The 22,888-nt window shown below is 40.5% G+C and overlaps 1 protein-coding gene and 1 long non-coding RNA gene across 3 annotated transcripts in view; one reads left to right on the forward strand and one right to left on the reverse strand.

The window, feature by feature from the left end:
- The window catches only part of LOC128079622 (uncharacterized), a 29,344-nt gene extending 26,365 nt beyond the window's left edge, over positions 1–2,979 (reverse strand). The window contains exon 1 of the long non-coding RNA XR_008206237.1: positions 2,807–2,979. This is a non-coding gene — a long non-coding RNA (uncharacterized LOC128079622). The remainder of the gene's footprint in view (positions 1–2,806) is intronic.
- The window catches only part of PRKCQ (protein kinase C theta), a 48,661-nt gene extending 26,480 nt beyond the window's left edge, over positions 1–22,181 (forward strand). For both annotated transcript variants that reach the window (XM_052680975.1, XM_052680976.1), the window contains 11 exons: positions 379–508; positions 846–955; positions 2,269–2,392; positions 4,630–4,808; positions 6,834–7,007; positions 8,768–8,859; positions 10,814–10,876; positions 13,037–13,175; positions 17,644–17,832; positions 18,971–19,099; positions 20,240–22,181. In XM_052680975.1, coding sequence (XP_052536935.1) covers positions 379–508; positions 846–955; positions 2,269–2,392; positions 4,630–4,808; positions 6,834–7,007; positions 8,768–8,859; positions 10,814–10,876; positions 13,037–13,175; positions 17,644–17,832; positions 18,971–19,099; positions 20,240–20,395 — 1,485 coding nt within the window. In that variant the 3' untranslated portion in view covers positions 20,396–22,181. The remainder of the gene's footprint in view (positions 1–378; positions 509–845; positions 956–2,268; positions 2,393–4,629; positions 4,809–6,833; positions 7,008–8,767; positions 8,860–10,813; positions 10,877–13,036; positions 13,176–17,643; positions 17,833–18,970; positions 19,100–20,239) is intronic.
- The last annotated feature ends 707 nt before the right edge of the window (positions 22,182–22,888 follow it).

Raw genomic sequence — 22,888 nt, forward strand, 5'->3', positions numbered from 1 at the left:
CGTCTTTAGTGTAGGTAATCACATCTAGCTTTGTCCTCTACTTTAACTCTCTATATACAAAAAGAAAAAAGAACAAAACAGGCTTTTCCAGAGAGTGATTAATAAAAACAAATGTAGACATCTTTTTCAGGATGAGATTAATCATTTTGGGAAGCACTCTTGTTTTTCCACTGAGCACTAGGGGCATCGGGGTGAGTAGCTGAGGTGCAAACAGCTATCTGATTGGATGAATCAAAACCAGGGATTAAACTACCCAGTCAAGAATAAAGTGGCAGTAAATTTTCCACATTCTGTGGTACAAATTTGAGGACTGTTTGGCATTTCATGTAGAACTGAAGTGAACAGAAGTGATTCACCAACATGGCTTTTCTGTTGCAGTTCCACAAGGAGAGGTTCAAGATTGACATGCCTCACCGCTTCAAAGTCTACAACTACAAGAGCCCAACGTTTTGTGATCACTGTGGCACGCTGCTCTGGGGCCTTGCACGGCAAGGACTGAAGTGTGATGGTGAGTTCCTGAGTTGAACATGGAAACAGGCTGTTGTCTTCAATCTTAAGAGCCAAATCTCATTTCTCTCTGAAATATGTTTGAGATGATATCGGGGTGGTGAAGGAGCAGTCAAGAGGACCATCCTTGGAGGAGGATCTGTAGAAGTACGTGTGGTCCATGAGGCTGAAGAGTCAGTTCTCAGAAGTACAAAAGAACAATTCAGTGCCTACTTCTCTTCATGTGGTTGGTCTCTACACTTGGCCAACAGCACTGCGTGTTCTTACCCTGCCTGATGCTGAACCCTTTACAGCTCAGCAGCCCTTTGTTGTCCTGACACCTCCGTTCTTTCTTTCAGCATGCTGCATGAATGTCCATCATAAGTGCCAGACAAAAGTAGCAAACCTTTGTGGAGTTAACCAGAAACTAATGGCAGAAGCTCTGGCATTGATAGGCAGCACTCAGCAGGTAAGTAAGCTATTGAGATCATAGAATCAGATGACTTGGAGAAGGGAAGATCAATTGCTCAATATTTAGCACAGTGCAAGAATTAAAGGCATTAAAGGGAACACTGTAGGTAGCAAGTTTTCATGGGTTCAGGTGGCCTACCTCCAATATTAATGGAAGAGAAAGCCACTCAGAATTCATAGAATAATTCATAGAATGGTTTAGGTTGGAAGGGACCATAAAGGCCATCTAGTTCTAACACCCCTGCCATGGGCAGGGACACCTTCCAATAGATAATATTGTCCAAAGCCCCATCCAGCCCAGCCTTAAACACTTCCAGAGATGGAGCATCCACTGTTTCTCTGGAACACGTTCCAGTTTCTCACCACCTTCACTGTAAAGAATTTCTTTCTAACATCTCATCTAAATTTACACTCTAGATCAGGATTCTGGGAGTGCTTCTTAGCACTTGAGTATCTTCAAACAGGGATAAAGTGTTTAGGTACCCCACCCATATTTTGGTTCCTCAGATATCCTAAGGCAACAACTTTATACACACAGCTGATGTTTTTCCATTTGTAACTTCCTGAGAGTGTATGTACCACATTTAATTCTATATCCTCATCTTTGTGCAATAGAGTTGCCAAACTTCCAACTAGGGTTTTTTTCCTGCTTTTTCTTCTCTATTTTCTATCTGCTCGCTCTCTGCAGCTCCTTGCCCTGTACCTTTGAGTCACCACTGAGAGGTGAAGAATGCATACACCATGTACTTTCCCTAAAATACCCCTTATTTCCAGAAGTTTAGATCATGGGAACTTCTGGAGGCATAGGTGGAGTTTTAGTATTTAAATAAACTTCAATGCTTTTCCATTTCCTGCTTCTGTTTCATCACTCCTGAATCCAGGCAAACTCTTATCCTCTACAGCACCAGAGGACAAGGAGTTTCTCAAAGTGACAGTCAGACAGTGTACAGGGATAAGCCTGCAGTACGTTCCAGCCTCCAGTGTTTTGACAGGTTTCCCTTCATGAAGAATTACTAGGAAGGAATATGTTAAAATGGCCTTTGTATGGTTAGATAGGGTCACAGACCACTCTGCAGAATAAAGTATCTTTATATTAGCTTTACAAATACCTGTTAACACCCACACACAAGATGCTTTGATGAAGCTTGTGGTCATTAAACCCCTAAGCAATGGGTACAGAGATGCTGTTTTCATAAGCAAAGACCTCTTCTAGATCTTGCTTCTATGACAGTCACACTCAAGAGGAAACTGTACAGGAACTCAGAACGTAACATTTGGCTCAAAAGTCATTTGCTGTTTTCTGTCATCCAGGCTCGCTCTCAGCGTGATACTGAACAGATATCCAGGGATGGACCTCTTGAAATTGGGTTCCCGGTTCTAGTGAGGGAGGTGACACCTCTTCAGGCAGTGCCAGCATCCACAACAGGAAAAAAAGGTAATTTACCCTAGTGGTACAGTACAGCAGCCTTTTTTAATCTTTTTACATAGTTAAATGGAGGTGGAAAGAATAGAAGGTGTGTTAGCCAACGAATCTTTTATGTTTCTTTCCCAGTTAGAGCAAGATACCTATTTTCTCACCTCTGGGATCTGTAACTTCTTCCAGCCACATCACTCAGGCTAAGCAGAGACCCTAGACATCAAAGATTCCGTTCCTCTGTTAGTATGCACTTTCCCCAAGTCTTCTCCAGCCTTTAGTGATATGCCAACCATTTCTCATCCATCTAGTCCCTAAACTCTCATTGTGACCCAGTACTTCAGCACACCTCATACCTCCATCAGCAATAATGTGTTTATTCTTCTCCTGGGACTCATAAACCATAATATATGGGATATTTAAAGAGAAACCAACCTTGAAAGAGGAGGTTCAGAGTTCCTTTGATCGTTATGGCCAATTCTCTTTCTGATCTCAGATTTTTAGGTAGGAGTTGATATCCAGTCCCTCTGTAAAACCACTGACAGATCTCCACTTTAGTCACCCAAAAATGATTAAGTTTTTGCTGCCCTATGTGCTACAGGAGCAGAGATTTTTCCTAAAATTTTTTTCCTAAATTTTTCCTAAATCTCTCTAAATGAGTAACGGGGGACAAGCATTGATAAGCAGACCTTGGACAAAGCTACTGAGGGCTCAGTGACCTGGTAAAAAAAACTGAAGTCCTGGAAAGACTCCTTGTTTATCTGCTTTGTGCTCAGATCAGAGAACTCTGGATTTTAGGATCACAGATGTCACCACCTTTCGTTAAACCTATGTGTCCCATACTGAAGTGAATTTCAGAAGTGCTCCACCTTCATGGTCTGTGGGGCACTGTTCTGAAACTGTTCTTTTTTGCAGACTCCCACAAACTTTAAAATACACCTAACAGAAAGGAGAGGGAAAAAAAGAGAGGTACAATTGAATTAATACTTAAACCAAGTAAGAGCTGGAGCAGTAGATCCTTAGCTCTAAACCTAACCAGAGATAGCCCCACCATCAATCTCCTTCTCAGTGCATAAAAAAACCAAACATCTATGTGTGGAGCTAATATCCTCAAACTACTCAGAAACCAACCCTAGCAAAATTCCAGATGGCTCTTGTTGAAGCAGAGCCATATTACACACCAGTGCTCCGGGTTTTATACCATACAGCACAAGCCTATCAAGCCTCAGAAGCTGATTTTCGTAGGATCATAGAATCACCAAGGTTGAAAAAGACTTCCAAGATCATCTAGTCCAGTCTTCCACCTACCACCAATATTTTCCCACTAAACCACATCCCTTAGTACAGCATTCAAATGTTTCTTGAACATTTTGTTCAAGATGATGATCATCTGCAGGGACAGTGACACAGCCACCTCCTTGGACAACCCATTCCAGCACTAGACCATTCCTTCAGAGAAGGGATTTTTCCTAATATCCAACCTGAGATTTTGGTACTGTCTATTCCATTTGCCCCCTTAGAGAAAAATTAACGGTGCCCTCATCTATGTTCATTTTCTGTGGGCTACAAGTAAAACTGAATGAATCAGTGTGAACTAGTAAAGCCCAGATTATTCACATCTGGTTAACGTGTGAGTCTATCTGATGATTAGTGTTCTTGTTCAGTAACTTAGGACAGCACAGCAAGTACAGCAAGTACATGCATTTGAGTGAGCGGGATAAATCCAGTAAGGGACAAGAATTTCACAAACATCCAAGGAAATGAAGCATTGAAGAAACTGCTAATAATTCCTCTCCAGGACAGCTGGAATATTTCAGTAAGTCTCCATAACCAGAGCATAAACCCAATGTGAAGATGCTGTCCCATTTGTTTCACACACTAGTTTTGCCAAGGATCTTCAACAGGTCTCAGAAGAAATGGGATCCTATCATAACAGCAACCAGCAAGAAGGAATGAAGAACAAGGGCTGCCAGAAATGAAAGATTTGGTCATGTTTTGCTACCATGAAGCAGGACAGATGAAGGATTTCATAAAGTGGGAATAATGCTACTGAAGAAGATGGAGTTATGCTGGAGCAAAATTTTTTCTGGAGAGAAAGCTGTATGCAAGCAGAGACAATCTGCTCACTTGATCTGTCCACCACATTTCCATATATCTGAAAAGACCTTTGTAGAACTATTCAAAATAGTGCATTAGAGTTCAGGGGATTTTCTCCTTACTTCCCAAGATTTATTTGAATGCTTTGATGTGTATTTCAGAGCCACAGGGCATCTCCTGGGAGACTCCAGTGGAGGGCACGATGAAGGGAGAGTCTCTAATAGAGACAGACTTGGGAGGAAAACAGCTCCTGGAGCAGCAAGAGGACCAAGTGCATTTAAAACTAACCATTGAAGATTTTGTCCTGCACAAGATGTTGGGAAAAGGCAGCTTTGGTAAGGTAAGCATTAAGAGGCTGAGATCTCTTTGCTGTTCCTCTTCATTCAGCAATGTCCATCAGATTGGCTTAGTCATCTTGGCAGGAGGCAGAATCTTTAGATGAAAAGGTGAGTGTGGATCACCTCCCTTCTCCAGAGCAGCAAGTCCAGCTGGGAATGCTAACTGCTTTTTCCCATCTCTGATCTGTGCTGGAGCATAAAGTAAATTTTACAACAGCCAAGAATTTGTGCTTTTGAATCAAGGGCCACCTGTTTTCAGTAGATTCATTAATCTTGATGAATGGTCAATTGTTCCTCCTTCATGCAGATGTCTCCTGGAAGTGGATTCATGTTATTCACTGCCAACACAGAACATGAAGTAATTTCAGAGGACCTCTCCATTGTGTTTTTGCAGTCAGTAGGGAGAATAATTGGGTATCACATTACTTAGATCTCAAACCTCTCCAAGGTGGAAACTGCCTGAAAGAAATCCTGCTTTTTGCTAAATGAGCTAGAGCAATTGCTGCAACCATATCTTAAACTGAGGAAATATCTGTTGTGTTGACTTTGCATATATGAAAGCACTTGGCATGTCTGCACTTTGTATATGAAGCAGAGCTGAGACATGTGAGTCAAAACTAAGCCACAAAACTTCAAACTGCACAGCCCAGATGAGGGTTACTTAGGGGACTGTCAAGTTGAGAAGCCAAGAATCTGCATTACTCTGCCATGCATTATGTGGACATGGAGGGGAAGGACTAGTTTGTGCCTTTCTGCGGCAAACTTCTCCCACAAGTTTCCCATGCAGGTATCACTCCTGGTGCTGTCATTTATTTGGAGTGACATTCATTTGTCCACAGAGAGAACAAGATATGCAGATCTCCATGGTTGGAAGACTTCTCCACTTCTGCGTGGACCTAGGGAGACTGAGGGCCACAGGCACGAGGAATCTCCCCCTGCATCAAGTCTAACAATCCCCTACCTGTGTCTTGGGAGTCACACTTATATTGTGCTTTCTGATTTCCTTGGAAAAGCAATGCCCTGCACAGAACTGAGAGTTAAAAGGGTCCCTGCAGCATCAACACTGTTAGCATTTCTGGTCATTCACTGTAGAGACAGAAGGAGGCTCTAGGCTCTGTATAGTGCTACAGAGTGAAATAGAAAGGGTAAATAAAACCTTTGTCAGGGTCAAAATACATCTGAGCTAATTCAGCAAATAGTGTCTGGTAGTGAACTTCAAAGGGTTCTTTGATGAGTCGTAGGTATTTATTCATGGGAATAGAAAATAGTAAAATTACTATGGGGAATGATGTTGATTGTCTGTCAACACAAAGATCACAACTGGCACTGCTTTCCAGCAGAGGTTGTTTCGCTTGATGGTCTCTAGAATCCAATTTTCTACTGCTTTACATCTGAGTTTCCCTACCCATAACAACAGAGGTCCTAAACTCCTTTGCAGTGTGTTTTACTTTTCTCAGAGGAGTCCTGTAGAAGCACAGGGCACCTGGGCTGTCTGCTTACATGTCCTGCTGACAGGGAGGAAGGAGATGTCATCAGTCTAACTACTACTGCTGGACATCAGTTTATACCAATTGAGGATCTGGTGACATTTGCATTTCACATGCTGACAATGCAATATTCTGTGATTTGTTACTTTAAGTCAGAAAACAGGAAATGTGTTTCATGAGCATTTGCATAGTGTTGGTTTCTGTTGTCAGAAGTGCTCAGCTCTCTGACATGTCCTGTCCATATGAGCATGTAGCTCATGTTCTTGTAATTACCTGTTACTCATCTTTCCTCAGAGTTCAGCCTCATAAAATTGTTCTGGATGTGGGGATCAAATTCAAAGTCTACACGGTCTTCATGACAGAATCAGAACTTAAACAGCAACTTCTTAAGGTCTACATTTATGAATTCCCCAGAGCCACTTTCCCATGCAAAACTTTCTGCTTGGTGCTGCATTTCTGCCCATCTTGCTCAGCTTCCATGGCTGTTGTTGCGAGCTCAGAGAGAAAGTTGGTTTTTCTGAGCAGCCATTTCCATTCTAGGTGTTCCTTGCTGAGCTGAAGAACACAGACCAGTATTTTGCTGTGAAAGCCCTGAAGAAGGATGTGGTCCTTATGGATGATGATGTTGAATGTACGATGGTGGAGAAGAGAGTCCTCTCTTTAGCTTGGGAGCACCCGTTCCTGACTCATGTCTTCTGTACATTTCAAACCAAGGTAAGACAAGGATCTGTTCACATTTCCTCCATAGACTGAGGGTACTTTGCAGAGATCATACTCCAAACCAAAACTCAAGTCACATTGAATATATAAATCTGTCTGGCCCTAAATGGCAGTGAACCACAAACTGACGGCATTCATGTTTTCACCCTTCAGGGACTGATTTTGAGGAGGACAGCAGGTCCTGGAAATTGATTCTTGCCTTAAGAGAGCAGGAATTAATCCCCTTTATTTTTCTAGATTTTACTGGCTTGGCTGCTGCTGACAGCCTTTACCTGCGTGGCCCATGGAACTGGGTGACATATTCCCCATCCACAGTGCAGGGCAGATGGAGATTTTATTCACAGCCGCTCTCTGCACAGCTGAGTTTCCAGCCAGATTTCCATTTAAATGAGAGTACTGTAATTAAAAGGATCCAGCCAAAGAAATTGCACAAATTAGAACAGAGATAAGTTATTTGAAAAGAAAAAGCACTGTGGTGCTGTTGTGTGTATTTTCTGTTTTTGTTGTTTCTTTTTAAATATCCGGCTCTTGGTTTTCTGCCAGAGATGCTTATGTTGGATTTTATAGATAAAAATCTTCATTCAAGTGTTAGAAGTATAAGTCAAAAGAACTACCTCCCCCAAAATAAAATTTGTGATGGATACTAGACAACATAAGGAGGATATTCATAAACTTTTGCATAGCTTGGAGATAACTGACTACACATGTGTAATGAACAGAGAAAACATTATGTCCATTTTATTTTATTCATGCATTTATACACAGAAGCTGACATTACTAAAACAGAAGTTTAAATTGGGAGCATAACTCATTGCACAGATAGACTTTTTCCAGAAAACAGGTACACTTAAGTGCAGAAGGGATGTTCCAAGATTTGCACTTGGGCTAAAGGCCATGGCCACCATTGATATTTGTGATACATTCTGCTTCAAGCCAACTTGAAGAAATTGCCCTCCAGCTTTTTCATGGGTCTGGTGGTGAAGGCAGGGGGGGGATCAGTATGGCATACACCAAGAATCGGAAAGGAAACCTAAGTGCCATTTCTGCCATTTGTTCAATACGGAGATCTCCCCCATCCCTCTAAAGTACCAAGAGGAGAGTTTTCCACTGCCCTGGTAAAGAAGCAAAGACTTGGTATTTTTTCACATTTCTGTAGCATGTATGTACCCAATGATCATCAACAAATATGAGTAGGCTAACAAGTGAAGTCCTGTGTTATTTATTGTAGCAGCTCCCAGGCTTGAAATCAAGCATGTGCTTAGATTAGATAACTGGATTTGGCCAGTGTCTCTGGTAAGTCAAAAAGAGCCATGTTCATCCATAAAAGATGTGTGGGCATGCAGGTAACAGCAACTTGAGATCACTCCACTGAGTGAATGATGCATTGGTCTGGGGACCAGAGGAGATCTGAGATTTGCTTCTTTCTCTTCCATCAGTCCCCCAGGAATCTTGTCTATCTGTCCTTTCATTATACAAGCGCTGCAAAGTTACTTATCCCTTTTTAGTGATCCTTGAGTTCTACTGGTAAAAGCAATGGCACCAGCTGGTTATTATGTGGCTTCACAATGTTTGTTAATGCTGTTCATAGAAATTAAAGTAATGAGGATAAATGCAGGCTTAGAGAACAAGGAGCACAAATTAGGAACTTGAAAGATAAGCTGCTTTCTACTGAAAACCCTGACACTAATATTTTCCTTCCTCTTTTTTATTTTCATCTTCACCACCCCTAATATTTGTCTTATCTCATTCTCTAGGAAAATCTCTTTTTTGTGATGGAATATCTCAACGGAGGAGACCTCATGTTCCATATCCAGAGCTGTCATAAATTTGACCTTCCCAGAGCAACGTAAGATGTTACGATTACCTTTTGGCATGTGGTAGAAACAAAGGAGGAAGATGGGGACATTAAGGCTCTTAGTTTTCCAGCTCTACTACTGTCCTGTGATGGCAGCCCTGGGCACAACCTTTGACTTCTCTATGAATTACTTATTCTGCAAAATTCTCTCAGCTGGCTTTTTAGCATGAAAGCAGAACCACTCTCAATTCCCACTCTCTCCAAAATGAACAAAACAGATATGCAGGTCATCACCTCATCTCAGTGACAGACTTGGAGCTAGTCACTTCCTCTCCTTGTCTTTCCCCTCCCACAAAAGGCTTTTTAGAGCACATTCACGCAGTTCATTGCAGTCAGATGTGAACTTGCTTTGCATTCTTGGTCAACTAAGGAAGCTATTTCTGTCTGAAAGCATTACAGATGGTGCTACACCCTCGTCAGCACTGCGTCTGCCTGCAGTCTCATCCTTCAGCTTACAGATGAGAGGCTTCCTCACATCCTGTGACCTGGCTGTCATGCTTGTGCTAACCTCAGAATAGTCCCTCTGACATTTAAATAGTCCCTCAAACATCAAATAGTCCCTCAGTCCCAGAGCCAGGAGTTGGATAGAAGCTGTGCCTTAGGCTGCTCTACTTTCTGAATTGGTCCACTCCATAGAGAGTAGCTCTTCACCTGAGATATTACCTCTAAAGGTGTCTGCAAATAGCACTGAGCATGCCTGAAATCTTATTTAGATGAGGTTTGTTTTAAAGCAGCCTACAGGTGTCTGCTTTGAATTTAAAAAGCCCTGGGGTTGCTCTACGATTGCATTGATTAAGTCCTTGAACAGTCCAAAATTGGAGGCCCTAGAAAAATGATTGTGCACCCAAACTCCATCCTGGCTTTGCCGTCATCAAAGCAATCCCACAGAAACATTTTCAGCCATCTGTGGAACTGAACATCTTGTTCTTTACAACACCACTTCAGATGAGGTTCATGGTACAGTGATCAGAGGTGTTGTTATTGTTTGTTAGAAGTAATGGAATGCAGAATGAAGTTTTTCCTTCTAAGATTAGATTTAAAAAAATAATAATAGAAAAAACCTATTGAAAGTGCAAAAGGTAAATGTCGATTGAAAAAAAAATGCACCAACTGATAATTAAAAATAAAGTAGGAGAATTAGATTAAATGAAAGGTGTTTTAATCCTTCTGTGAAGTAAATGATATCTCAAAAGTCAACACTGAAGCTGCTGTAGGAATTAAATTTTATTTAATAATTTTAAAAAATTGAAAAACTTCATTTAAATCTGTGTTCACTTTACTGGGCTCCTTATTTTTTACAAAACTATTTGAATGTTCATAATTAAGCCCTGAGGTCAATGCAGTAAAGATGTTTGAGCAAAGCCTTACAACAACACAAAGGAAATATGAGTTGGTGGTTACATTCCTTTCTGGGCAGAGCATTTTCATTCTGCAGTTTAGGCAGAAACTTGTTCAGAACAAAGATCTAAAACTCAAAAAGTCTCCACAGAAAGACCACCAAGTTGCTAGCTAGTTCACATCTTGGGTAAAACTTTGGAAACACGTCGTTAATCTGGGCAATGAAGGGATCTGCTTGACAAGCTGAGGAATCTCTGTGTTGTTCCCAAGCCCAGATGTTCTCCAACCTGGTGCGCTTAAGGACACATCCACATAAACAATTGCACATCAAAAATTTACAGCTAGACATACAATGTGGTTACCAAAGCCCTGAACATGACTACACATCAAATCCTTGCCATTTCCCAAAGCAGTTTCAATGGAAGATGGACTGCTAGCTATGTAGAATGGTTTTGGGAATCTCATATTGTCCTTCCTGAAGGCTCCAGGCCTTCAGGGGCTTAGTGAAATTTTGGCTCCTGTGAAGGCAAACTTTCATCTTTTGGGGGTCTAGCTGAAAAGAACTTTTGGGAAACATATATTCTGATTTGTTCTTTTTATCACACAGGTTTTATGCTGCTGAAATCATAAGTGGGCTGCAGTTTCTCCACTTAAAGGGCATAATATACAGGTAATTTTACTCCTTACTGTCTAATATGTTAAACTTCTGTGCTTTCCCCGGAAGTAGTGACTGTAAGAGACTTTTTTGGAAATATTTACTGGCGTTACACTTCTATGCAGATTTCCTTCAAAAATGACTGTCTGTTTTCTTTTGAAGAGGTAGTTCAGAAAAGGCAGAGTGGAGCCCTTCTTTGGAATTCAGTCCTTTTCCAATTAACATTAAAGCATGATAATTGATTTATTTACTCCAAGTCATTCATATAGCACTCAGCATAAGCACTCAGCTTAAGCTTTCCATGTACTGAGATGGATAAGTTCAACCAAACCATGAGAAATTTGCAGTATCTGCTGTGCTGCTTGTTCACTTCTTCAGAGCTTGGAAGTTATGTGTGTTTTGATCTGACACACAAGAGTTGTGCTTGGAACCTATAAGAAAAGATGGGGACAAGATGGAAGCAAGAGGAACTGCAAAAATTTAGAAATGGTTGAAAGGAGAAACTGAATTTCTGGGGAGCTCTCTAACTTGTCTTCTTGGAAAAGCTTGCTTATTACACTATAAGTACACTTTATAAAAGCAGGAAGTAAATAGCTTGTCACAAGCAAATGAGAAAGATCACTGAATCAGTGATGTTTCCTGAAGCCAAAATGAGCTTATTTAAATGTTTGTTACATAGTGTGAACATTAGAAAGATGTAAAAGTGAGTAGCTTATTTACAATTCACTCTCTCATTAAAATCAAACTTTCATTCATATAAAATCTCGTTATTCATTATTAGCACTCATTGTGAGAGCTGTTTATTGACCCATGATGGCAGTTGCATAAACATGAGGTCTGTTTCAATAGCAGTAAGCCAGGATGATTTATAGAGTCTCAGCGGTTCCCAAACCACTGAGCTGTATCCATTGATTTTGCCCACACTTCTTACAAAAGTTGATCAAAAGTATTTGCAGGATGTTTTGGGTTCATGACAGGACTGATAACATTGACTTTTTGCATATCACTCATATTTTTATTTGAAACCTCTACTCCTGTGGTCTGCCAGGTTCTGGGACCTGTCTTCCTGTGAAAGAAGAAAGATTGTGAGAGCCTGGAGCCATATGCCATGTTGGAAAGTGAGGGCAAAATGTTGGTTAGACATTAGGAAACACATTGATATGAATAAGTAGCTCAGGAATCAGTGTGGCTTTGCTTTGGGTATCAGGCTTTGATAGAAAAGATTGACTACTAGTCCTGCTTCGTTTGCCTTTTTTCACTGGAGACAATGAAAACAAGGTCTGCTGGGAACTTACATCAATCAGTATCTCAGTCAGAGCTAACTAAGCACTTAGGAAAATGGATAGAAATCATTTCTGAAACTACACAACTTGTGATGTAGTAAGAATAATGAAGCCAGCTGTTCTGTGTCCTGCACTCATGTCTGCAAATGTTGGCTTAAATTTTAATGAATGAGCAGAGGCAGTTTTGGCAGAAACTCCAATCTCTGAAGCCAGTGAGTTTGAGACTCATCAAAATTGCAAAAGCAAACTGTAGGTGATGGACTTTTTGTTTTACTTCAAACTGCCAGATGAATAAAAGCAGTGCTGACAGGCAGAGATTGATCTCCATGATGTAACTAAAATAAGTGGCTCCAGCTGGAAATTGTGACAACATGAATGTCTGCCACTGAAAGCAAATGTCTTGATTGTCTCTATATTTCTATTTGATTGATGACTCCTACTATTTCTTTGTCTGTTTTCTAGCAACAGCAAATAATTGCCCCATGACAACAGCTTGTTGTGTAGGCACTGCAAAGGAGTTCTGTAGAAGGAGGATGAAGAGCTATCTTTCCTGCATCTGTAGATAACCATCTCAGTAATACAGTGCATTAGAAGTGACCTTCTTTGAGAGAATCAAATAGTCAGTGTCATTCCTGATAAAAATAAAAATAAATTGAAAAACAGTGCGAAGTTAAAGTCTTCACTGGCAAATAGGTCTGTGTTTGGACAGGAGAAATGAGGAAGAAGAATATTGAAGTTCAATGGACAGCAGCTCCTCCTTCAACCCTCAGTCTCCCTTTGTAATTGCAGTACATAGTACAGAGGAAGATAACAAATTGAAGGGTGTACACTGCTAAAACTGCATGGCTCTGTAACAGTTTAAAAATATGTGTTCCCTTCTTCTCCTCCATAGGGACTTGAAGCTAGACAACGTTCTCTTGGACAGTGAAGGGCACATCAAAATTGCCGACTTTGGGATGTGTAAGGAGAACATGTTTGGAGATGCAAAGACAAGTACTTTCTGTGGGACTCCTGACTATATTGCTCCTGAGGTAGGTGTGGGGCTGAGAGATGTTGAAAATCCACCATGGGACAGAGAACTCACCTTGAGACATGACTGTCGGTCAGTGGTGACAGAGGCTGCAAAATGCAATAGCCTACATTTAAACAGTCCCAGGCTAAAACTGTATTTCAGTTTAACTCTGCAAGCTGCACCCAGGTGAAGGAGACCCTAAAATTAGCAGTGATGTGGCTGTGTCCAGTCCTGAACGTACTTGAGTTAACAAGGGCAGGGTAGAGCTCATAGGTTTTGTTAAGGCTGATCTCTACCCTCTTGACTTGGATATTTGTGCTATCTGTGAGGTACCGTTCTATGAGCCTGGAGCTCGCTTGGAGACTGTCTCCAGGTTGCATGCAGCATAGATGTACTAGAAAATGCTCTTTTCCTTCCCCATTTGATATCTGCTGATACATAGGTCACTCTGAAAGTAATGCCTACTATTTATTTCTATGCAAACTATGCTAACAGATTCAAAGAGCACAATAACACTATTTGATAGAACAAATTCTCAGCTACAAAACACTATTTTTTAACGTAGTCACCACCATTAGCAGTGTATTTTAACCAGCAATGTACAAGGGCCTGCATGCTGCACTCTTAAAAATCTGCACCAGCAGAGGTGACTCACTGTTTCACAGCTGCTGCGATGGCATCATGACTGAAAGGCATCACTAAGCACCTCACTGTGCTAACTTCCACTATTAAGTCTTTTCTCGTGTTCAGCAAGCATCAGTGAATATTAATAGGTGCAGTTTTTTCTTCACAGAGGAGTTCAGTTCCACAACTTTGCTTCATATGCACTTCCACGTCAGATGCCGTTTGGTCAGACTGCCTCTCTGCTGCCATCTGTCACACAGCAACAAATCGTATCTAAATATTGGTGGGAAGATTCAACCTCTGCATACATCTCTGACGTTATGAGTCAATAAAATAGGAGATAGTACTTTCAGAGCAGCTCTCGTACATGATGTAGAAAAACTGAATTTGGCCTTCATCTGCCTATGTAGTAAATCCAGGTGGTCACAGACACTAGACTTCAGTTTGGACTAGATCCATCCAGAAAATAGGCTGCTCCCTTAAAGCAGTGAGTTCAAACAATGACAGATGTCACTGTGAAGAGATTTTGACTAATTAGGTGGCAAGATGAGGCCAAAGAAGACATTTTTCATCTCAGAGAAGAATCTAAGACTCATCCATGTGTCATGTCTGACATCACTCTGAAATCCATTTATTTCCCTTTCAGAATCCCATTTCATTATTTTAGTGTTTTCATGATGGATATCAGTGCTTTCCAAATTGCTCTTAAAGCTTTTGGTTATTCATTTTATTTTTTTTTTTCCTCTCTACTATAATTCATTGATCATTTACTCCCTACCAAGACCTCAGTTTTGATCTAAATTACTCCACTGCTGACTCAAGGACAAGTCTCTTCAATAACTGGATTTCTATTGCCTGAGAACAGGTGTAAATGTGCTCTGCCATCAAAATGAAATTGTCATTTATTTCATTTCAATATGCTTTCATTTTAAAAAGAAAATACATTTTTTTGATCCTAAAGGAGAGCCAAATGATAATCCATTACCGATGATTTTACTGCATGAAAGAGAGTGTCAGAAATACCTCATAAGTTTATTTCTATGCTATCATTTATTTTAGGGATCCAACAAGTGCATATAAGACATTTTACCCCCAAACTGAAAGCACTGCTAGAGTTTATGGATCAATTCTCCTGCCAGAGGTTCATAGAATCATGGAATCTTTAGAGTCGAAAGGGACTCTTGAAGGTCGTCTAGTCCATCTCCCCTGCAATGAACAGGGACACAGACAGCTGAATTTGGTTGTCCAGGATCTGATCCAGCCTTGTCTTGAAAGTCTCCACATCTCTGGGCAACCTGTTCCAGTGCCTCACCAACCTCCCTGTAAAAGATTTTTTCCTTATATCCAGCCTAAATCTACCCTTCTGAAGCTTGAAGCCATTTCCTCTTGTCCTTTTACAACAGATCCTCCTAAAGAGTCTGTCCCATTCTTTCCTGCAGCTCCCCTTTAGATACTGACAGGCCACTATCAGGTCACCTCGCAGCCTTCTCTTCTCCAGGCTGAACAACCCCAGCTCTCTCAGCCTGTCTTCATAGGAGAGGTATTTCATCCCTTGGATCATTTTGGTGTCCCTCCTCTGGACACGTTCCAACAGATAGATGTCTCTCCTGTGCTGAGGACTCCACATCTGGATGCAGTACCAATTGGACCTATGGACTTCTTGTCAGTATCTCAGTGTGACTGCTAGCATTGTAATTTGTTACAGATCTAGCACTTTTCTGTAGCTGTGTAAATAAGAGGATGTTGGGTCAATAGACGAGCAATCGTATATCTTAAAAAATATTTGACCAAAAAGAAAGAAAAAGAATTAACCTGAAATTAAATTTCTGGACTTTACATTTTCAGAGAAAACAAAACTAATAAATCTTTCTCTTAACCAACTGAAATCAGTTAATTTAGTTTTCCAGACCCTTTATAATTTGAAAAGGCCTTATAAAAGAAATGTGGGGAGGGAAAGGTTTGGATGATTTTGTTTATAAACAGACCAAGGAAATGTGTTAGAGATACTTACTCCTTCCTTTTTTTTTTTCCACTCTGAGTGAAACATGTTGTTTATATTGTCTCATATTCAAATAGATACTTTTTTTTGTGATCATTTTTTTGTGTTTCTTCTTTATGGAGACAGGTATGTTAGTCATGAGCACTCCACATCAGCTTGAGTTTAGACATAAGATATTAAGGTCCTACTTTGCTAGATGCTACATGTACCTCAGAGGGGGATATTCTCACCTAACATGAGAAAATCAATCAAAACATGAAGAATCAGGTGGCACCTTATAGCGTTGTTGGAAAACAAGCATCTCAAGAAGCCAGTTCATCCCTTCCACCACAGATGTGTAAGTTAGATAAATCAACATTTTTCCTCCATTGACTCTAGAAAGACTCTGGAAAACTAGCTTAATAAAATACATAACCTTTAGGAAATCAAATGAATCCAGGTCCAAGTGGCAAACACCTCTCTAAAGGACTTACAAGACATTCAGACAGGGTAATACAGTAGACTCAGACATGTCTACTGTACCTCAGAGCTAGAAGTAAAGATTCTCTCTCTAAATCACAACTTTCCAGTTATCAGCAAATTTATATGCGCTGGTCTAGGTGATTGTTTTAACTGCTATTAAGCCATTTCCATGGTTTGCCATTGATACCTGCACTGCAGCTGTTCTATAGGAGATGGCAATGCAAACAGGTTGTCAGCACAAGATCATGGCTTAAAATGAACTATTACCCTCCCCAGCTCCAAAATCCTGATAACAATTCCAGACATCATAGATTTCTTTAGAATATTTTTAGACTTTTCATTAGACATCTGTAATGTAATTACCTATATATCATAGAATCATAGAATGGTTTGGGTTTGAAGCAGCCGTTAAGATCATCTACTTCCAACTCTTTTCTATAGGCAAGGACACCTCCCACCAAACTAGGCTGCTCAAAGCCCCATCCAGCCTGGCTTTGAATATGAGCATGTTGTCTAGACTCCTTGATAACCAAAAGACAAAAACCAGGGTTGCATTTTACAGCAGGTAGATATTCAGTGTGATGCCTAAAATTTGCATAATTTTCTTATCTGCATAACCAATATCTAAAGACTGGTGAGATTAATTCTCTGTCAGGGAAGTCTGAGAGGTTGGTGGTATCTGGGTAAGTTTGTAGGGGAAAACCGTGCCAAACTGATTAATAGGGGAGATCATTTCCCCAGCCAATCTATCCTAGTCAATTTCTGATGAAAACAAAACCTCTTCGAAGAAGGATTTGGGATACCAAGGAAAACTCTGAGTTATGATTTCAGGATCCTCAAATGTTTTGTTCTGTGTGAAGCTAAAACGCATTTGAACTGACTAAAAGGGGTTGAACTAACATGGCCCGTGGTTTGTATTGCAGCAGTGTTGCATTTTTATGAAGGTTTTTGAGGCCACTGAGCATGTTAAACAGGCAGTTTGACCATGTTGAGTTCTTGACACGTTGAAACACTACGTTCTGTTGAAAACAAATATAAATATTTGAACAATATGGATTTTACATGGTTGCACAATGCAGATCTTGTTTGCACAGGGACTGAAGGAGTTATTTGGGTCACTTATATGCTTAAGAGTTAACTAGAAAACAAACTGTTACTCAGAGTGTCCATAGTGTGAAGTACTGTTCTGGCACGCAGGTGTTGCTGTGATTAGGAGCTTCTTGAACTACACACCTGTCCCACTGACAGGTGCTCTGGCTCATGCTTCAGGTAGGAAAAGTACCTCTGCTGTCACATTCAGAGCAAAGCAGCTGTTGAAGGATGAGAGCCTGGCCACATCTCTGAAGCTGAAATACTGGCAACAGACATTGTATGTCTGTCTTTGTCTCCTGTCTTTGGGCAGATATTGCTGGGGCAGAAATACAACACCTCCGTTGACTGGTGGTCATTTGGTGTCCTCCTGTATGAGATGCTTATTGGCCAATCTCCTTTCCATGGCCAAGATGAAGAGGAGCTTTTCCAGTCTATCCGTATGGATAATCCATTCTACCCTCGCTGGCTTGACAAGGATGCAAAGGACATTTTGGTAAAGGTAAGAATTATCAGAGATCAGATGAAAGTCTTTTTGCCCCATGTTGTCTGGATTTTTTGCCCTTTTCTCCTACACAGTAATGTGTAGTGTCCGTTGTGAGTGAAGCACTCTTCTGCTTCCTTCTAATGGCCATCCTTCTAGCCTGTTTGGTTCCCCACCACCAGTGCATTTCATGTTTCATTGCCTCATTCTCAGTACTATGCCAGGTAGCATTGTAGCCTTTCTGGCTTGGGATGGAAATTCTTCTTAAGTTAAGATAGATAAAAACTTTGTGACGTCATAATTAACGTAACAAATTACTTTCCCTCAGTCAGATTTTGGGCTGGCTATGAACATTACTTAAGCTAAGGCCTCTTACCTCATGAATGAGCATGGTAAGAAAGCATGTACAAAGGGCTATATGATTCAGCTAATGTGAGTAAACTTGTTAATCACTAACTTTTGGTCACGTTTGACCCACAGTCCATACCTTTAATTTTGCACTTACAAAGTGACAGGGCAATATACAGCATTCCACTGCAAAATAGTTGAGAATAAGAATTTGTTTTAGCTTCTGTTTTATGAGTAGTGGGACTCACTATAAAGTAATAATAATGAAAGCATTCAAAAAGCACTTGCTTCAGGAATTCATAGATATTCTGCACCTAAATTGAATCTTTTTTCTTCATTACAAATGAGGGGTCAAATAAAGACTCAAATGATCCAAAGCTATGTGAGGTGAAAGCAGCCCCACGTAGCTCAGATAATATTTACACAGATTATATTTCAGCTGTAAGTATTTGCCTGATATAAAGAAATCATCTAGACAAAAGCTTTCAAGTGTGATATAGAGATTTCACCTATGTAGTTGTGTGCTTGCACTCTCAGACACATATGTTCTCATTACTGTAGCAAATTTGTCTTCTCTCTCTTACAAAGATAAAATATGACCAGGTCTTGGCCTTCAGTTTTTGGCATGTTAAACTAAGAATCCAGACTGGTTATCCAATCAGAAATTTAGCAAGGTAGAAGAGTCTTCATGCTCTCATCAGTGTTGCTTGAGTTTGAAGTGTGAGATCCTATCTGATAGGATCCCAGTGAACACTCTGTTATTAATAAATACTAAATAGTAAGGCATTTATTTTTCTTCAAATTTTAGCTTTTTGTGAGAGAACCTGAGAGAAGACTAGGAGCAAGAGGGAATATCCGCCAGCATGCCTTTTTCAGGGAAATAAACTGGGAAGCTTTAGAAGAAAGAAGGATGGAGCCTCCTTTCAAACCAAGAGTGGTAAGGCTACATCTTCTTTCATTTCCCGAATTTCATGCCATTCTCTCCTAAATCATTCTTTCCCCAAATATTTATACCCTCAAGAACATGCAAGCAATAAACCAAAGCCAGAACCAACAGTTCTGTTTTGATCTACTTCACTTAAGGATCGAAAGTTTTCAGACATGGGTCTGATAAATAATCTAAATCAGATAATCTAAACAAGGTAGCTCAAATCTTGTTTAGATTCATGGAGTCAGCATTGTAAAGGTGAATACGTTTTGACTTTATATTTCAACTAGCAGCTGAAGGCACCAAGGCTTTGAAAATGCCCTCAGATTTTCATGGTCATCTTCTAGAGTTCTATACATTCTACTTCTAGATATAAAAGTTGAAGGAGGACCTTGATCTTGGACAGTTGGAATGGAAAATATTGACTCTTGCTCAAGCGTCCGAACGCTGATTAAATTATGCAAAGGCTGTCTGTTGCGTACATTGGATATATATGTAGGGTAGATGGCTGAAACCATCTACAATTTTGATCTTCCATAGCCTCACTCATTGTACAGGAACTAGAGAATTATGAGCTATACCTACTTATTGGCTAGGATGCCTGCCTTTGTCATTGGTACTACTCCTTTCTGATGGCTAAAAGGAGCCCGGGCCTGACATGTACACAGTGGTCAGTTCAGTTAGAATAGAATCAGCCCTATTAATAACAGTAAAATAATTTACTTTGATCTGTGCATCAGACTTCTATTTTTCAGTCTTTCACAAGCATTTTTTAATCAGTGGATCCAGTTTGCTGTCTTACGGTGTTGTAACATCTCAGCATGGCAGAATACATTGATCACAGGCTCAGTGCTTCTTATGTAAAATGTATTCCCATTGCTACTGCAATAGGACAGTAATAAGAAAGTGATTAGCACTGATTGCTGGATATTAAAAGTTCAGGCAGTACTTCAATGCAGCCTGACAAGTTACTGTGCATTGTTTGGGCTCTAGTAGTTAACTATAGTGGAAGAAGGCAGAGACAAACACACTGTAGGTTCCTTGGTGAAACTTGAGTCTACAAGAATCAGCCTGATAGGGCCAGTAGCATTATAATGAACGTAAGAGTATTAGTGATTTGACAGTGTTTTATTTTATCTTTTCTTGAAGAAATCTCCAAGTGACTGTAGCAACTTCGACAAGGAATTTCTAAGCGAAAAGCCCAGACTGTCTTGTGCTGACAGGGCACTGATTAACAGCATGGACCAAAATATGTTCCGCAACTTTTCTTTTGTGAACCCTAAAATGGAGAATATATTTTCCTGAGATCTGCCTTACTGATGCAATTCTCCATGCGATTTGAGTAGCATCTTGTCAATTGAAGACTGTGCATGGTTGTTTTTATCAAGAACCCACCAGAAAAACACATCAGTGAAACTTTGTACCATGCCTGAAGGCTTTCAGCTCGTTCCAGCCTGGATCAGATGCCAGCCTCACTTCACTAAGGATGAAGTCTCATCATGGTATCTTTTGGCCTCTCTCCTCTATTTTCCCGGTTTTCTTGATGTTTCAAACATCTGAAGAGGAGGAGATGCCAAAACGTTTTCCTCTGTACTTGTACTCACAATCAATGGGTTTCTCCACAAGAAGCAGCAAGTACTGATGATGTTTTCAGTGCCTATTTCTGCAATTCTTATCTGTACCCAGCTCCTCGTGAAAAATAAGAGTTAAGCTTAAGTCCTGAGGGCATCTGGGAAAGAGTTCAGTTTGGGTGCTTTTGCAACTTCCATTTGAACATGTGCAGAAATGAGCCTAAGTGCACAGGAATGATGAAGAAGCCAAACATCTCCCCTCAAGCCTAAGAAATAATCTTCACAGGTATTAGGATTCCTTTTTATGCCACAAGGTCCACTGGGATTAAGAAATTTTGTAGGTGCACTTTCCAGCATTTCTATATCTCAACCAATGGCTCAAACATAAAGGAAGAGCATTGTAATCACAAGTATCAAGATCAGTATATAAACCCAGTGGTTTTACTCTCAGTACTTGAGCAGAAAAGATGGGAGGTAACAGTCCAGAAGAAAACATTGATAATCCCTGTTCTAAAGCTTTAACTGTCCTCAGACATACCAGAATAATTGCAAAATATGGACTTGATTATCTGGAGCTTTTTCTGAAACTGAGTCAGATATATTTTCCTCAAACCTTCCTTTAAGCATCATAAAATCAACTGCCAACGATTGCTGTATTTCGCTGGCATGTTAGTAATCAGTCGTTATAAAGGCTGGTATACTTCCTGTCGCTGTAAATGGTGCCCCGACACTTCGACATGCAATGCAGACACAAACATCGCAGTGTGGGATGGCACACCAGTTGAGAGTGATTCTCTCCTTCAGTTCATAATATTTTACTGCATATTCTATCCTCTAGCAGGCTGTGAAATGTAGCTGGTCAATAACAATCTCATCCCCTACCCATTCGTAACAGGATCTTTTAAAATTAAGTTGTGCTGTTTTCAGAAGTTGGAGAAAAGCAGAATCTGCCAACTACTGATTTTTACACCATTAAGTACTGTGTCAAAATTAAGTCAAAGTCCAAACAGAAGATTCTTTAATAATTTAGACTTAAGTCACCCCAGCTTGCATTTGGCTCTAACTGGAATGGGTACATTTGGTGTTTTGTTGCATGAACAACTTCAACCCTTTTAGAAGATAAGTTCTAGAGGATGAATCATCTCAAAATCAGGTTCTTTTTGGAGATGCCTTCCTGGCTTCACTAGAACAGACTGTTAACCTGGAGCTCCCAACAGGATGAATTAAGCCTTGCAGACTGTGCAGCCACTGCTGGGATATTGCTGGCAGCAACTGCAGGCACTGAATCCTGCAAGGCTGATAGTAAAAGGTGCCTAACATTGACAAAAAAGAAAAGCAAAACAGATTTCAGCCCTGTGACTTTTTGTGAAATTCTTGTTTGTGCTGCATAATGTACAGGGGGATCTGTGCTTGCAGTTTGTGCAGTTGGTTTTCATGTTTAATTTGAATGGTTAAAGTGGATTTCTGAAATGCCAGTGCTGTTTGTACAGCTTAATAAAATGTTGTATACTGATGGAAAATGGGTGTGAAAGTGATTCAATGTGGAAAAAAACAGAGGTGCTATGAAAAGCTGTTAAAAAGTCTCTGTGCTTTCTGTGGGATGTTCAGACCATAAATACACAAGGTCATCAGGCATTTGGGCAACTGTAACTCTTCCATGACTGCACGAGCAATTCAAAAGCCAAATGCACCCTGCATTTTCTGCTGATGCCACAAATATATAGCATGGTCAATTTGTCCCTGTATGTGAATGTGCTTATTTCTACTGAAGAGCTCATAGCAATCATCAGTAACAGGTGAGCACCTAAACCAGGATTCTGTGCTGTGCAGAGGAATCCAAGAAGTAAAATGTTCCTTTTTGCTATCAGGAGGTGAGACAGCTGTAACCAGGATCTATAGACTTGCAGAGCCAGATGTGAGGAGACGGTCAGTGTTCAAGAGCAATGCTGGCCATCTTTAGGTTGGGTATTAGGAAAACATTATTCTCAGGAAGAGTGGTGAGACATTAACACAGGCTGCCCAGGGAGGTGGTGGGGTCATCGTTCCTGGAAGTGTTCAAGAAGGGCTGGATGTGGCACTGAGGAACATGGTTTAAGGGGCATGGTGAGGATGAGTTGATGATCTTAGAGGTTTTTTTCCAACCTTCTGTTTTATGATTCCATGGTCTTCAACATCTCACCAGGGACTGATCAGCCAACTTGTTGGAGTGACTGACAGTCCACATGAT

The sequence above is a fragment of the Tympanuchus pallidicinctus genome, unplaced genomic scaffold (assembly GCF_026119805.1).
Source record: "Tympanuchus pallidicinctus isolate F22 unplaced genomic scaffold, pur_lepc_1.0 scaffold19, whole genome shotgun sequence".
Lineage (NCBI taxonomy): Eukaryota > Metazoa > Chordata > Aves > Galliformes > Phasianidae > Tympanuchus > Tympanuchus pallidicinctus.